This window comes from Chiloscyllium plagiosum, chromosome 48 (assembly GCF_004010195.1).
Source record: "Chiloscyllium plagiosum isolate BGI_BamShark_2017 chromosome 48, ASM401019v2, whole genome shotgun sequence".
Lineage (NCBI taxonomy): Eukaryota > Metazoa > Chordata > Chondrichthyes > Orectolobiformes > Hemiscylliidae > Chiloscyllium > Chiloscyllium plagiosum.
The window spans coordinates 4,713,565-4,730,892 of record NC_057757.1 but is presented as its reverse complement, the minus strand read 5'-3'; the positions used below and the strand labels follow the sequence as shown (position 1 = coordinate 4,730,892).

The window sequence follows — 17,328 nt, the reverse complement described above, 5'->3', positions numbered from 1 at the left end:
ATTGAGTATAGAAGCAAAGAGGTTCTTCTGCAGCTGTACAGGGCCCTGGTGAGACCACACCTGGAGTACTGTGTGCAGTTCTGGTCTCCAAATTTGAGGAAAGACATTCTGGCTATTGAGGGAGTACGCGTAGGTTCACGAGGTCAATTCCTGGAATGGCGGGATTACCTTACGCTGGAAGACTGGATCGACTGGGCTTGTGTACCCTTGAGTTTAGAAGACTGAGAGGGGATCTGATTGAGATATAGAAGATTATTAAAGGATTGGACACTCTGGAGGCAGCAATCATGTTTCCGCTGATGGGTGAGTGCCGAACCAGAGGACACAGCTTAAAAATACGGGGTGGACCATTTAGGACAGAGATGAGGAGAAACTTCTTCACCCAGAGAGTGGTGGCTGTGTGGAATGCTCTGCCCCAGAGGGCAGTGGAGGCCCAGTGTCTGGATTCATTTAAGAAAGAGTTGGCTAGAGCTCTCAAGGATAGTGGAATCAAGGGTTATGGAGATAAGGCAGGAACAGGATACTGATTAAGAATGATCAACCATGATCATATTGAATGGTGGTGCAGACTCGAAGGGCAGAATTGCCTCCTCCTGCACCTATTGTCTATTGTCTATTGTCTATTGTCTATTGAATACTGGGCCCAGTACCAAGTCCATTTCCAGCGATTATAGGGCACATCAGTCAGTACCAGGTCACATTTTACTGACCATTGGTTTCGGTGCTAAATTTGCAGCAGTAAACCTGTCATCACAGAATCGCAGAATCGTTACAGCGCAGAAGGAGGTGACATTCCCCTGCCTTCTCCCTGTAATCCTGCACATTCCTCTTTCTCATGTTAACTGTCTAACTCCTTTTTGAAATCTCCAGTTGAAACTGCTTGCACCACACTCTCAGGCAGCACATTCCAGATCCTAACCACTCGCTGTGTGTTTTGCTTATTTTGCCAATACATTAATTCCATGCCCTCTGATTCCTGCTCCTTTCATGGAGTGTTTCCTTATCCACCCTATTCAATACCTCTCCTGATGTTGAACGTCTCTATCAAATCTCTTCTCAACCTTCTCTAAGGAAAACAGTCCCAACTTCTCCAAACTAGGGGTGGCATGGTGGCACAATGGTTAGCATTGCTGCCTTACAGCGCCAGAGACCTGGGTTCAATTCCCACCTCGGGAAACTGTCTGTGTGGAGTTTGCACATTCTCTCCCTGTCTGTGTGGATTTCCTCCAACAGTCCAAAAATGTTCAGGTTAGGTGAATTGGCCATGCTAAATTGCCCGTAGTGTTAGGTGAAGGGGTAAATTTAGGGGAAAGGAGGGTTGGTGTGGACTTGTTGGGCTGAAGGGCCTGTTTCCACACTGTAAGTAATCTAATCTATCCACATCATTGAAGTTAATTGTCCCTGGAATCATTCTTGCGAATCTTACTGGACCTTCTCCAGTGGCCAATACTGGACATAATATTTCAGTTGAGGCTGAATTAGTGTCTTAAACAAGCTCAATGTAATCTCTTTGATCTTGTTCTCCACCCCCCTAACATAAAGTGCTTTCCATGGTGGCTTGGCACGGTGGCTCAGTGGCTAGCAGTGCTGCCTCACAGCGCCAGGGCTTGATTCGAGCCACATCCTACCTGTGTTTGTGTTTCCTCCGGGTGCTCCAGTTTCCTCCTGCAGTCCAAAAATGTGCAGGTTAAGTGGATTGGTCTTGCTATAATTGCCCCGCAGTGTCCAGGGATGTGCAGGCTAGGTGGATTAGCCATGGGAAATGCAGGTTTACGATGATAGTGTAGGTCGGTGGGATCCTCTTTGGAGGGTCAGTGTGGACTCAATGGGCTGAATGACTGCTTTCAAACTGTAAGGATTCTATGCTGCCTTTCATCCAGACTGTGATACTTACCTCTCTATCACGGAGAATTCAAAACCGAGTTCTTTCACACAACTGAACCTCAAATCCATATGGAGATCATCCACTGATCGAGCATCAATACACTTTGGCAATATCGAGGGTAATTCCCTCCACCTAGAACACAAAGGGAGGAACCATTCAATCATGAGGCGGAGACATGTTTGTATAAATATCAAATTATCGAATTTAGACCAGGATTCGGTAGCGTTAATAAAGGTTTAAAATTAAATGGAAAACACTTTCTGGCAATAGCAAGTCCCAGGGAACTGAAGCCAATGAACACATTTTAAATTATAACAGACATTATTACTTCTATATAAAGTTAAGTTTGTCATCCTATTTAATCATTGTTATCTATTAAAAAGTTCACCTGTCCATTCACTTTCACATTCTTTCTTAAACTTTTCTTACAATGAGACTACAACACTCTGAGCCCAATTATTTGGTTCAATCACTTGGCTTGATTAAGTCTAATTCAGTTAACTCAGTCGGAGTATTGTGTATAGCTGTGAGTACTACGGCATATGAAAGAAGCGAATGCAATGGAGAAAGAGTGCAGAGTGCAGAGAGCTCCGGGAAACAGAAACTTCAGATATGAGGATAGATTGAAGAAGTTGGGAGTTTTGAAGAAGACAGACATTTCTCCCTGAGTAGTAGAAGGCTGAGAAGAGATCTGATTAAGGTCTCCAAAAGCAAGAGCAGGCTAGACTGAGTAAATGTTCCCTCTTGTAAGAGTGAGAGGGCATGGATTTAAAGTGATGGGCAAACAAAGCAAGAGGAATGTGAGAAAAGACTTGGTAACATTACAAGTAGTAAGGATCTGGAATGCACTCCCTGGAAATGTGGTGGAGGAAAGTTCAATTGAGGCATTCATGAGGGGCATTGGATGGTTATTTGGATAGTAATAATGTTCAGGAATAAAGGGAAAAGGAATAAAGGGATTGGCACAAGGTAATCAAGCCAGACTAGATAATAGAGCCAGTACAGGTAGGAGGGGCCAAATGGCCTCCTTCTGCACTGTATAATAATTCCAAGATTCTGTCTAGAGACTGTTGCATGTGTTGCAAAGCCAATGCTGCTACCTTGTGGTTAGGGCAGTTTGCTCCCCCCATTCCTCTTTCTTTGACTAGGTATAATTGGTGTATAATGGTAGAGGAAAAACACCAGGAACCAATGTTCCCACTCCATTGCTCGGAAATTCAAATTGTTTCTCAGGATTATTGGTTATACTCTGATTACATTGCTTTCCTGTGAGATTTATTGTTTTAACCGCTTTCTAATGAATTCTTAATTGCATTGAGATTCATTTATATCGGTGCTTATCCTTGATGATAACTTGAATAGAACTGAATCATAGAATGAGAATATTGCTTCAATATGCACAATGTTAACTCAGTTGTATCCATCATCCATATTCTATTAAATGACCAAACAGTTCCAATGTCCTTTAACAAAAATAGAGGTTGCTGGAAAGTTGCAGCAGGACTGGCAGCATTTGTGGAGAGAAATCAGAGTTAACTTTTCACTTCCAGTGACCCTTCTTCAGAGCTGATGGTAGCGAAGAAAAGCATGCTTTTTCTGAAGAAGATAGATGTTGGGAAGGGGGAAGAGTATATTATAGGGGGAGATAGAGCATAATGAGACAGAAAAACAGAGTCATAGAGATGTGCAGCACGGAAATGGACGCTTAGGTCCAACTTGTCCATGCTGACCAGATATATTAAACTAGTCCCAAAACCCAGCATTTAGCCCCTATCCCTCTAAATTCTTCACATTCATATACTATTCTAGACGCCTTTTAGATGTTGTAATTGTACCAGCCTCCACCCTCTGGGGTGGCATGGTGGCTCAGCGGTTAGCACTGCTGCCTCACAGTGCCAGGGACCCACTTTCGATTCCAATCTCGGGTGACTGTCTATGTGGTGTTTGCACATTCTCCCCATGTCTGCGTGGCTTTTCTCCGGGTGCTCTGGTTTCTTCCCACAGTCCAAAGATATGCAGGTTAGGTCAATTGGCCATGCTAAGTTACTCTTAGGGATGTGTAGGTTAGGTGCATTAGTCAGGGGCAAATAGGGGAATAGGTCTGGGAGGGTTACTCTTCGGAGGGTCGGCGTGGACCTGTTGGGCCGAAGGACCTGTTTCCACACTGTAGGAATTCTAATTCTAGCTCATTCCATACACACACCACCCTCTGCACGATAAGATTGCCTCTTTGATCCCTTTTAATTCTTTCCCCTCTCATCTTAAACCTATGCCCTCCAGTTTTGGATTCCCCTACCCTGGGGAAAAAAACCTAGAGTATTCATCCTATCCGTGCCCCTCATGATTTTATAAACTTCCATAAGGTCACCCCACCGCCTCCAATGTTCCAGAAGGATGAATTCTAGGAGAATGAATAGCCACTGGTGGCTGCTGAGTTTCCTTAGCACTTCTGCAATTCTTTTAATTTCAGATCTTCAGCATTCACAGTGTTGTGCTTTTATTTGGCTCGTTCTTTGAGGAGGTGACAAGACAGGTCGACGAAGGTCGAGCAGTGGATGAGGTGTATATGGATTTCAGCAAGGCACTTGATAAGGTTCCCTATGGTAGGCTTATTCATAAAGTCAGGAAGTATGATATACAGAGAGATTTGGCTGTCTGGATTCAGAATTAGTTGGCTGACAGAAGGCAGAGAATGGTTGTAAATGGAAAGTATTCTGCCTGGAGGTCAGTGTTGAGTGGGGTCCTGCAGGGCTCTGTTCTTGGGCCTCTGCTCTTTGTAGTTTTTATAATGACTTGGCTGATGAGGTCAAAGGGTGAGTTAGATGACGCAAAGGTTGGAGGTGCCGGGATAGTATCGAGGGCTACTGTAGGCTAAAGCGCGACACAGACAGGTTGCAGAGCTGGACTGAGAAATGGCAGCTGGAATTCAACCTGGATAAATGCGAAGTGATGCATTTTTGAAGGTCGAACTCAAATGCTGAATATAGGATTGAAGGCAGGATTCTTGGCAGTGTGGAGGCACAGAGGAATCTTGGTGTGCAAGTACATAGATCCCTCAAAGTTGCCACCCAAGTGGATAGGGTTGTTAAGAAAGCATATGGTGTTTTGGCTTTCATTAACAGGGGGATCAAGTTTAAGAGCTGCAAGGTTTTGCTACAGCTCTACAAGTCCTTGGCGAGACCATACTTGGAATATTGTGTCCAGTTCTGGTAGCCCTACTATAGGAAAGATACAGAGGCTTTGGCGAGCGTACAAAGAAGGTTTACCAGGATGCTGCCTGGACTGGAGGGCTTGCCTTATAAAGAGAGGTTGAATAAGCTCAGACTTTTCTCTCTGGAGAGGAGGAGGAAGAGAGGTGACCTGATCGAGGCATACAAGATAATGAGAGGAACGGATAAAGTCAATAGCAGAGACTTTTCCCCAGTGCAGGATTGACTGGTACGAGGGGTCATAGTTTTAAGATATTAGGAGAAAGGTATAGAGGAGACGTCAGAGGAAGGTTCTTTATGCAGAGTTGTGAATGCATGGAATGCGTTGCCAGTGGTGGTGGAAGCAGAGTCATTAAGGACATTTAAGTGACTGCTGGACATGCACATGGATAGCAGTGAGTTGAGGGGTGCTTCGGTTAAGTTATTTTATTTTACATTAGGATTAACCCTCGGCACAACTTCGTGGGCCAAAGGGCCTGTTCTGTGCTGTACTTTTCTATGTTCTATGTTCTATTACCGATAGAGCTGTTGTTTCTCCCGTAGTTCATTCTTACGATGACACTGGAACACGGGTCCATCATCATAGATTCTTTTAGCTGAAACAGAACATGCATATGTTAATTACAAAAGGCAATAACCAAGGAAGACTGAGAACTTGGGAAGTTTAACTACTATACAAAGAGAATCATGGATTTTAGGAAGGTGTTATGACTTTAAATCTAATTCAGATGTTTAGACTGTTTATACACAGAATAATGGACACTCGGGAATGAGTTACAGACTAAAGCCAACTGAATGGTTCATTTCAGAAACTTTATTTAAAAATTCATGGGTATTGTCAGATAGGCCAGCATTTATTAACCATCCCTAAATGCCCAGAGGGCGGTTAGGAGTTAAGCACATTGGGTCTGGAGTCACATGTAGCCCAGACCAAGTAAGGACAGCAGATTTCCTTCCTTAAAAGGCATTGGTGAATCAGATGCTTTTTTTAAGGAACAACAGTGGTCCCCATAACGCTAGCTTTGTGCTTAAGATTTTGATTGAATTTAAATTTCCTCGTCCACCTTTGAGGGATTTGACCCTTTCGGTAGTGGAGGTTCTGAATTACTAGGCCAGTGACATGACCATTACAGCACCACCTCCCCGGCAATGGGAATGTAGAGTGGCAAACCGAATCTAATCATGGGTTTGGAATGGGTTACATACAAACTCCAATTTCGTGAGGCAGTCAAACAATGGAATTATACCAATTGAATGTGTTGGCAAATCGGTGCCACTACTCAGGGGAGCTGCACTTGTAGAGAAATGTGACAAATAAAGTTGCACACCTTTGGAATAAATTTCAGGCCCAGGAGCTTACTTTAGGTGGTGTAGAGAAAATGTCCTGTAACATGCCTGGAATGGAAGATTTGCCTTCAAAGGTGTTGCCCTTCTGATAAGGCTTTAAACCAAAGTTATGTCACATGGGTGTGATAGGTCCCATGGTGCTACATCTATGAAGAGCAGGGGAGTTCTCTTTGGCATCCTGTCAATATCTATTATTCCACCAGAATCAACAAAAGAATGATTGTCTGGTCATTCTCTCCCTGAGGAACATGCTGTGTGTAAATTGTTTTGGGAAGGGCTCTATGAGGATGCATGTTACTTCCATGCTTTGCTTCTCCTCAACAATCCCTGGATTTTCCGACTTACCTGTTCCTTCCCGGAGGCTTATGGTACAGTTGGCCAGCCACTTGTAGCAGGGGAAATGGAAGGTGTTTCCCTCGGGGGTCTCCACCGTCACACAGCAGCAGAACCAGTAATCTTGGAAGTAGAATGGAGTTACTTGCAGCTCCACAAAATTAATGCTCCCAAGGTCCCAGTCACTTGCAATTTCATAGTGATCCACCTGGAAAGTGAGGGTGAGGAAGCGAACAGCATGTCAAGAAGCTCCAGTCACAAATTGGATTCTGATTGTCGGGTTGGTATTCCGTCGTGAGGTTGGTTCTGATTATACGGAAGAAATTGGGATGCTGGGACCAGCTGTCTGTTTCTCTTCACTCACAAGGAGTGCTGGAAAGATATTTACCTCTTTCATGCAGACAGTCCGGAAAGAACAGGTAGGTAGTGCAGGAGTCTCCTGGGGTCCCACACACTAACCACTATTCCATTTTGGAAGCTGATGAGGGCGCTGGTAACTCGGAGTAATGCAGTCAGAGCCAAGCTTCTGGGAGCACAAACGGCTTGACTGCACAGGGTGGGAGGAAGGAGAAAGGAAGGGCAATTGTGATAGGGGATTCTTTAGTTAAGAGTAATAACCAGGTAATTATACAAGGGGATTTCAACTTTCCCCAACATAAATTGGGATTGTCATAATGTAGAGGGTTTAGAGGGGGCATATTTCTTGAAATGTATCCAGAGAGTTTTTTGCATCAACACATAGAAGGCCCAACAAGGGACAGCGCAGTGCTGGATCTGGTTCTGGGGAAAGAAGCCAGAAAAATGTTTGGTGTGGCAGCAGGAGAACATTTAAGTGATAGCGACCACAACATGGCAAGGTTCAAATTTGTTCTGAAAAGATGGGGGTCTGCAAAAGATGCCTTTAGATTGGGGGAGGGCAGGTTTCATTGAATTAAAGCAGGATCTGACCACAGAAGACTGGGAACAGCTCCTTGCAGGTAAGTCTACAGTGGAGCTATGGTGGGAGGAGAGGAGGCATTCAAAAAGGAGGTGGGGTGTATACAGGTCCTTTAAAGGGAAATGCATGAGCAGTAAGTTCTAGGACAATTCAGGACTGGACAAAGAAAAGTAGGGCTCGTAGCAAGTCCAAAGGGAACAATTCAGCTGTGGCCCTAGAGGAATGCAGGAAGTGCAGGAGGGAATTTAAGAAAGCAATTAGAAGAGCAAGAAGGGGGCATGATAAAAGACTTACTAACGGGATTAGGGAGAAAAGAAAATGTTTTATAAATACATTAAAGGAAAGAAGTTAACCAAGGAAAGAGTAGGACCCATTAGGGACCAAGTGGGCAACCTGTGTGAAACCACTGTATATTAGAAGGGGGTTGAATGAATACTTCTCTTTGGTCCTCACTCTAGAAGAGGAGAACGTAGGTATGGAATTCAGAAAAAGGAACTGTGAGGAACATACACAGTTTAACTTAGGATGTGGAGATGTATTGGAGGCACTGTCGGCCTTAAAATCATCCTGACCTGGATGAATTGTTTCACAGACTGCTGTGGAAGGTGAGGCAGGATATTGGAGGGGTTCTGACACAAATTTTTTAATTCCTCTCTGGCCGCAAAGAAGGTGCCAGAGGACTGAAAAACAGCTAATGTTGTTCCACTTTTTAAGAGAGGTAGTAAAGATGAACCAGGAAATTACATGATGTGGAGGTGCTGGTGTTGGACTGGGGTGGACAAAGTTTAAAATCATACAACACTAGGTTATAGTCCAACAGGTTTATTTGGAAGCACTAGCTTTCGGACCACTGTTCCTTCTTATTTAGGGAAGGATGTAAATATATTGAAGACAGTTCAGAAGGGATCTACTCGATTGATACATGGGATGAATTAGTTCCATCCAACTCATTCATGCTGACCAGGTTTCCTAAACTAAACTAGTCTCATTTGCCTGAGTTTGGCCCATATCCCTCTAAATTCTTCTTATCTATGTACCTGTCCAATTGTCATTTAAATATAGCAGTTGTACTCATCTCTACCACTTCCTCTGGAAGCTTGTTCCATTTAGGCCCCTCACGCATTTTTAAATCTTTCACCTCTCACATTAAACCTGTGCTCTCTAGTTTTGAACTCCCCTACCCTTCAAAAAAGACCTTGGCGATTTACCTTAAAAATGCCCCTCATGATTTTATAAACCTGGATGTGGTCACTCGTCAGCCTCCAACCTCTAGTGAGAAAAGTCCTGGCCTATCCAGCCTCTCCTTATAACTCAAAACTTCCAGTTTCTGTCACACCCTTGTTAACCTTTTTTGCAGTCATTCCAGTTTGATAACACCCTTCCTGTAGGGGGTGACCAGAATTATGTGCAGTGCTCCAAATAAAAACCTCACCAATGTCTTGTGCAGTGGTAATCTGACATCTCAACCCCTGTTCTTGGTGCTCTGAACGATGAAGTCAAATGTGCCAAACACCTTCTTCACCACTCTATCAACCTGTGACACCACTTTCGAGGAATGATGTAATTGCACCCCTAAGCCTCTCTGTTCTCATGTTATGAGGACAGGCTGAGAGTATAGAAGAGTGAGGGTTGACTTGATTGAAGGGTATAAGATACTAAACGGTCTTGTTAATGTGGATGAGAGAACATATTTCATCGTGTAGGTCAGTTGAGCACATCCATGTCAATGCAAGTTTCCCAAACTAAACTAGTCCCATTTGCCTGAATTTAATCCATAGCCTTCTAAACATTCCATCTTCGTGTACCTGTCAAATGTCTTTTAAATGTTGGAATTGTACCCACCTCTATCACCTCCTCTGGCAGATCATTCCACATAGGAACTACCCTCTCTGAAAAAAATTGCCCTTCGGGTCCCTTTTAAATCTTTCTCCTCTCACCTTAGAATTTCATTGCATCTAAGGACTATTGTGACACACATGCAAATCTTTCAATTCAAAATTATTTCTCCAAACAAAGCACCGGATGATATTGATTGCGACAAACTGCTGATTTCTGCTGGAATATATACTCACAGTTCCCCGCTTCAAGTCATTGTGCAGCCATCTGTTCACACTAGCCTTGTGACTCTTCTCCCTCTCTCCGATCAGGGTGCAGAAGACATAACTCTTGGTTCCTGCATACAAGCCTGTCCCAGTCTCAATCATGACTTTGTAAGTGATCATATTCTAGCACTGGCAGAACTTCCAACCTCTGACGGTGTGGCAAGGAAAGCAGATGCAGTGTTTATATATGAAACAGAAAAGGAAACCAGGGATTTTTCTGGGGAAACAGCTGACATGCCATCTCACAGGAAATTCTGTTCTAACTGTTTCGACATCAGGCAGGGAGGAGGGACAGAGTAGAGGTGGTTCACGTTGTGTGTTCGATATTGGAGTGCCCCTCAAATGTGGGTAGGACCCTGCCCCTTCCTTTATCATTGTCTTCTCCACATTTGCTTTCTGAATCTCGCCCTCCTATCCCACCATCACTGTTTTGAGAATCGATCTTTTTCCCCTAGTCTGCCTGTTCAAGGATATCATGCACAGGTCTTGCACCTGGACCTCCTGGCTCAGAGTCATGGGCACTACCACCAGGACCCTGTCTCTGAGCCATAATAATCACATATCAATACAAAGGTCCCACCTTCTCAATCTTGCCCTTGGCATGGTGACCCTCAGGCTAAACCACCACCATTGGAACTCTCAGAAGTAAGGTCCCTACCACTGCATCACACGTGCCCCTGCGAATAATCAGTTGAGGGTCCGATAATCCAAGGTTGCAAATATAAGGAAATTGGCCCAACAGCCAGGAACAACGTGAGACAAATCTCCTCTTCAGTAAGTGATCAGGATTTGGAGTGATAGGGCAGAATCTTCACAAGCCTTGAATGATACGATGTTGGGAAAATAGTTGGGAAAATTGGATGAGTATCCAGCAATGAGCTTCTCATTGTTAAGAGTATGAAGTTCTGATTTCCAATCAGATTCTTGCTAGTGAGTGGCGAGAGACCTATTTGCACTAATTGTCTTGCATTACCATCCTCAATATTGATCAATCTCACTTCATTGATTTGCAGTTGCCCATTCAACCGCCCACCACCAGGAAACTAGAGGTTGAGAACTCCTTGTGAAAGCCAGGAATGGTCACTGGGCAACTGCCTGCTCCTACAGTCCTCCAGCTTGGATACCCACTAGCAACATCTCAGGACACACTCCACAGGCAGTGACCATGTATACCCCATGTGCATGGAGTCTGGCATCAGGCAGCTACCAGTCTAAATGCATCCTGATTGGCACCTCTCTGATTCATGTACGGTGCCGCACTTTGGACCAGCTCTTCTCAATGCAGGCAGGGAGTGGCACCCAGCTCCTGGACCAGGCTGCAGCTCAGGGTTCCTCTTGGCACTCACTCCTTACCTAGATTATGCATTACCTAGATTCTCTTACAATCTCCTCCTTGCCTATCCTTGCTTTGCTGTCACCCAGCCTGAGCTAAAAGACTAACGGTGTTTCTGTTGTGCCTGGCACTTTAGCATAGGCACAACAACAGGCAACGTATCAGTCAAGAGGGTGGACATGTTGCTATAGGATTTCAGGCTATATTCATCTCACACCAGCCCCATCATAGAATCCCCACAATGTTGAAGCAGGCAATTCCACCCATCGAGTCCATACCAACCCTCCAAACAGGGTCTCTCCCAGATTCATCCCTCCGCCCTATAACCCTACATTTCCAATGATTAATCCTCCGAGCCTGAACATCCTGGACACAATGGGCAATTTAGCGTGGCCAATCCAGCTAACCCACACATCTTCGGACTGTGGAAGGAAACCCACACGGACACAAGGAGAGCGTGCAAACTCCACACAGAGACAATCCCCGAGGATGGAATTAAACCTGGGTCTCTTGCACACTGAGGCAACAGTGCTAACCACTGAGACACTGCGCCACTCCCAACCAGTCGATGGTGGCCCAGAGGGAGAGAGCAGTAATGTTTGGAAATGAAGGGACTGATCCTCCATTTTGAAGTGTACAAAATTAGGTTGGTGCCTTCACCAATTTTATGGGGTTTTCCATTGGGGGATACCCTCACCAACCTCACCTCACACCCCTTTCATCTCATTCGCCACCATATCCTTCAATTCCTTCCCGCACTTGCATCTACGTGGCAAACAAACTGCACATGCTTTTAGAAAATGGTCATGTCTCAAAATCTGAGGGGAGTGGCCACAGAGTCATACAGCACAGAATCAGAGCCTTAGGCCCAACTAATCCATGTTGACTAGATTTCCCAATCTAAACTGGTCCCATTTGCCAGCATTGTGCCCATATCCCTCTCAACCTTTCCTATTCACATACTTGACCAAGTGTATTTTAGACGTTGCAGGTGTAACCACATTTACCAGTTCCTCTGGCAGCTTATTTCACACACCCACCGCCTTCTGTGTTAAAAAGTTGCCCCTTAGGTCTATTTTAAATCTTTCCCCTCTCACCTTAAACATATGCCCTCCAGATTTGGACTCCCCCACCCTGGGAAAAAGACCTTGGCCATTCACCCTATCCATGCCCCTCATGATTTTATAAACTTCTATAAGGTAACCCTTCAACCTCCAACACTCCAGGGAAAATAGCCTGAGGTAGCCTCTCTCTGTTGCGCAAACCCTCCAACCCCAGAAACATTTTTTTCTGCACCTTTTCAAGTTTAACAACATCCTTCATGTCGCAAGTATTCCAAACGTGGTCTGACCAAAGTCCTGTACAGCCACAACATGACCTCCCAACTCCTGTACTCAATGCACTGACCAATAAGGGCAAGCAAACTAAATGCCTTCTTCACCACCTTGTCTGCTGGTGGCTCCACCAAGGAACCATGAACCTGTGCCCCAAGGTCTCTTTGTTCAGCAACACTCCCGAGGACCTTACCATTGAGTGTATAAGACCTGTCCTGATTTAGTGGCGATTGGAAATACCATGCTGGGATGCAGGGGATATTACAGTTGTCAAGGGTGGGCAACAAAATATAAGGTGGGGTGGATGGTAGAGCATTGAAGGAAAAGGGGTAATACGGAGTTGGGAAGTCACTGACAGTTTGAACTACTAACCTGATATGTTTACTCAATACAGGTAAAGTAGGGAGGTGAAGGTTTATATAGATCAGATGGGGGAGCAGGAGGGGCCTTCACCTTAAATTAAAGCACCCTCACGATTGACCCTCTATCAGGTCTCCTCTCAGCTTTCTCTGCTTTAAAGAAAACAACTCGAGCTTATCCAGTCTCTCATCACAGCAAAATCGCACCATTTCTGAAGAGGGAACATGTACATTTGCAGAGCATCCAGAGGAAACCCACACAGAAATGGGGAGAATATGCAGACTCCACACAGACTGTCACCAGAGGCAGGGTCCCTGGTGCTGTGAGGCAGCAATGCTAACCACAGATGGGAAATGCAGTGATGGGCTTGGATAAGATGCTCTTTGGACGGTCGGTGTAAATTCAATGGTCTGAATGTCCTGTCTAAGATTCTATGATTCTAACTGGTACAGTGGTCATTGTCAGAAATTGTGCAAAAATACACTAAGATCAGCCTTTGATAACTTGTGATCATCTGGTCTTTGTCCAGGGACTGTCGTTTCTTGGAAAGTCTCTTCTATGTCGACTTTCTGTTCCCATTTCTTACTTTTTCTTGCAGAAAAATGACTGTGAAGCAGAGCAGTGCCACGAGACCGTTGGGTTACAATGTTCTCACTTTCCCCTTCAGGTTTTTACACAGTTATTCAGCACCTTCCATCACAATCCTTTACATGCTGATTCCATTCAATCTGTTTTGTTTACTGCCTCTCCTCTCCCTTGGCCAATTCACATACATTTCAGAGCCTCTCAATCTGGGAGAGTGGTCGTTTACTATACAATCTGTGCTCATGCCACCCATACGTGCTGGAGTCTAACGGTATACAAGAGGTGGAGGTTCTGGCATGTTAAGAATACATTCCCAGTAGCAGTAACTGGCAGTGAGCAGTTAGTTCAGTTGGCTGGATGGCTGATTTATAGCACAGAATGAAACAAGCAGCACAGATTCGATTCCTATCCCAGCCAAGGTCAACTGTGAGTATGTGGAAGAGAGAGAAAACAAGAGTTAACGTCTCGAATCTGAGATGACACCATGTCAGAGCTCAATAAATAATGTTTCTTGCTGCTTTGCTGTGACATGGAAGTTTCTGGGTCTCCACAGGACCTGCCATGGTCCCTGGGCATTTTCTCATAGCGGGTGCAGTGCTGAATGTTTGACATCCCAATGGCCGTCCTGTCTAATTCTCTCACAATCCAAGAAAGGGAAGGATTGATGGCAGCTCTGTCATCTCTGGTGTGGGCAGGAGAAATAGTCACGAGATGTACAGCATAGAAACAGATGCTTTGGTCCACCTCGTCCATGCCAACCAGATATCCTAAATTAATCTAGTTCCATTTGCCAGCACTTGACCCAAATCCCTCTAAACCCTTCTTATTCATATACCCATCCAGATGCCTTTTAAATGTTGTAATTGTACCAGCCTCCACCACTTTCTCTGACAGCCCATTCCACATACACACCACTCTCTCAGTGAAAAAGTTGTTTTTAAGGTCCCTTTTAAATCTTTTCTCTCTCACCTTAACCCTGTGCCTTCTAATTTTGGTCTCTCCTACCCTATGAAAAAGACCTTGGCTATGCACCTTGTCTTGACCCTCATGATTGTATAATGTCACCCCTCAGCTTCCAATCTTCCAGGGAAAATAAAGCCCGCCAATTCAGCCTCTATCTCTGACTCTAACCCTGCATATCCGGCAACATCCTTGTAAATGTTTTCTGCACCCTCTCAAGTTTAACAACGTATGCATAGAACAACAGAGCACATAGCAATGTAAGAGCTGGGAACAGGAGAAGGCCATTCAGCCTGATCCACCATTTGATAAGGCCGTGGCTGATCTGATTACAGCCCCACAATTATTACAATCATGGTGATCTCATTCCAGCCTCAACTCCACTTTCCTGCTCGCTCCTCTTAACCCATTACTAACTGTTTATCTTCTCCTTAAATTTACTCCATGTCCCAGCAGCCACCACACTCTGGGGGAGTGAATTCCACAGGTTCACGACTCTTTGAGAGAAGTAATTCCTCCTAATCTCTGTTTTAAATCTGCTGCCCGTTATCTGGTTGGCCAGATAGTGTAAGCGTGCACTTTGTTATTGGATGTTCATTAGAGTAATGTTTCTTCCCTGGGAAGTGTCATTCCTACATCATTTGTTACTGCTGTGTTACCTGTTGTTTTTCCATTTCCATTAATGGAAATATACAGTAGACCCCTGTATCAGTGGCTGACTTGTGTCTGTGCGGGTGGTGAATTCACATCTTGCTCAGTCACCTGGCCTTGAGGTACAACCTCTCCAGTTATGCATATGTTCCTGTGGCCATGATTTATATCTGGTCTTTCACTTTCACTGCATATGATTGCCATGGTGTGGAGATGCTGGTGTTGGACTGGGGAGGACAAAGTCACAAATCACACGACATCAGGTATAGCCCAACAGATTTATCTGAAATCACAAGCTTTCAGAGCAATACTTCTTCGCCTCTTTGGAGAGAGAGTACAGAAGGTTCACCACCATGTTGCCTGGTCTCGAGGGCATTGGCTGTGAGGAAAGGTTAAAAAGACTGGAATGGTTTTCACTGGAAAGCTGGCAACCAATTTCCTGCATTCGTTCCATATCCTTAAATGTTATGATATTTGAAGTACTGATCCAAATTTTTTTATAAGGTTTTAAGGTTTCCAGTCTCCACTACTTTTGTGGGCATTGCATTCCAGATTCCCACCATCTGCTGAGTGAAAAGGATTTTTCCCAAATCCCCTCTGAATCCCCTGCCCCTTATCCTAAAGCTATGCCCCTCGTGATTGACCCATCAACTTAAAGGGAACAGCTGCTTTCTGTTCACCCTGTCCATACCATTCAATCGTATACACCTCAATCCTGTCCCTCCCTCAGTCTTCACTGCTCTGAAGAAGACAATCCAAGCCTATATAGTCTCTCCTCATAGCTCAATTTCTCAATTCCAGGCAACATCCTGGTGAACCTCTTCTGTACCCCCTCTCGCACTCTCACATTCTTCCGATAGTGAGGTGATCGGGACTGCACACGGTACTTCAGTTGCAGTCTGACCAACACTCTGTACAACTCTGACATTACCTCCTTGCTGTTGTATCCTATGCCGCAACTGATGAAACTAAGTGTCCCATATGCCTTCTTAACTATCCTATTCCCGTACTCTGCTGAATATGGATGTTACTGGCTTGGCAAGTATTTGCCCCCATTTCCCAGATGCTCATATGTTTAAAACCACAAACAAGATTTTCTTTTGCAATCTTTTGAATAAGTGTCTAACACCGATCAAAGTAGGGCAGAAAATTCCGTGGTACCTCTACATAATGGATAAAGACCGGCAACAATACAGAAACAACTTCACAAAATTCTTAAGTGGTAGGAGTTTCCAACACAACAGAATTTGAAAGAAGAAAAGGCAACAGAATCAAAGACAAGAGCGTGGGACAAATATAAAGATTGGGATGCAGTTGTTGAGATTGAATTGTTATGTTCACTGGCATGACCAACATTCGTCACTGTAAGAGAAAATAACTATATTTTTTTAAATTGGCCTTTCATCATACCAAAGTATAAGTTCTGGCTAATTTATTGGTAGCATGGTTATCTTAAAGTTACAAGATTCTGCATTCACTTTGTACTACAAAACTGAAGCAGAAAAACCAAGGCTGGAACTACAGTACAGCATTGAGGGAGAGCTGTGTTGTTAGTGCTGCTGCCTCCCAGATGAAATGATAAACAGAGGCCCCCATTCCTGCATGGATGGATGTGAAACCTCCTCTGGCATTATTTTGGAGATCAGCAAGCAGGAACTCCTTAATGCCCTGGTCAGTGTGTTCATCCTTCAATCAACATCACAACACCAACCTCGACCTTTACTGCCCCAGATTGCCTGAGCATTTTTGGATTTGCCACAATGTTAGTATTTCATGCTGATGGAAGGAAACTCACACCCAGGCTTTTATTGAGCATGCAATTTTGTCTGTAATTCCAGTGCTATTGCACAGTTGAAAATGTGTTGCTGGAAAAGCGCAGCAGGTCAGGCAGCATCCAAGGAACAGGAGAATCAACATTTCGGCAGTGTAAACTTCATTAGGTGTTAAGCATTTAGAACGTAGAACATAGAACATAGAACAATACAGCACAGAACAGGCCATTCGGCCCACGATGTTGTGCCAAACATTTGTCCTAGCTTAAGCACCTATCCATGTACCTATCCAATTGCCGCTTAACATGTAGTGTAAATGCATGTATTTATCTTTGAAATAATTTCTCCAGTGTACTGGCACAACCTAATGTAATGTCAATTACAATAGGCTGCTAAAGTCAGAGTCATACAGTATGGAAACAGAGCCTTCAACCCAACTTGTCCACGCCAACCAGGTTTCCTAACTGGAACTAGCCTCAACAGCCTGCATTTAGCCCATATAACTCAAATTTATGTTCCA

The 17,328-nt window shown here is 44.3% G+C and overlaps 1 protein-coding gene across 1 annotated transcript in view; it reads right to left on the bottom strand.

Moving 5' to 3' along the window:
- Positions 1-17,328, bottom strand: part of LOC122544390 (polyunsaturated fatty acid 5-lipoxygenase-like) — a 43,702-nt gene that overhangs the window by 23,303 nt on the left and 3,071 nt on the right. Inside the window, exons 2-5 of the mRNA XM_043683636.1 lie at positions 9,784-9,961; positions 6,787-6,982; positions 5,612-5,690; positions 1,895-2,017 (exon numbers count right to left, since the gene is read on the bottom strand). Of these exons, the coding sequence (XP_043539571.1) occupies positions 1,895-2,017; positions 5,612-5,690; positions 6,787-6,982; positions 9,784-9,933 (548 nt within the window). The 5' untranslated portion in view covers positions 9,934-9,961. The remainder of the gene's footprint in view (positions 1-1,894; positions 2,018-5,611; positions 5,691-6,786; positions 6,983-9,783; positions 9,962-17,328) is intronic.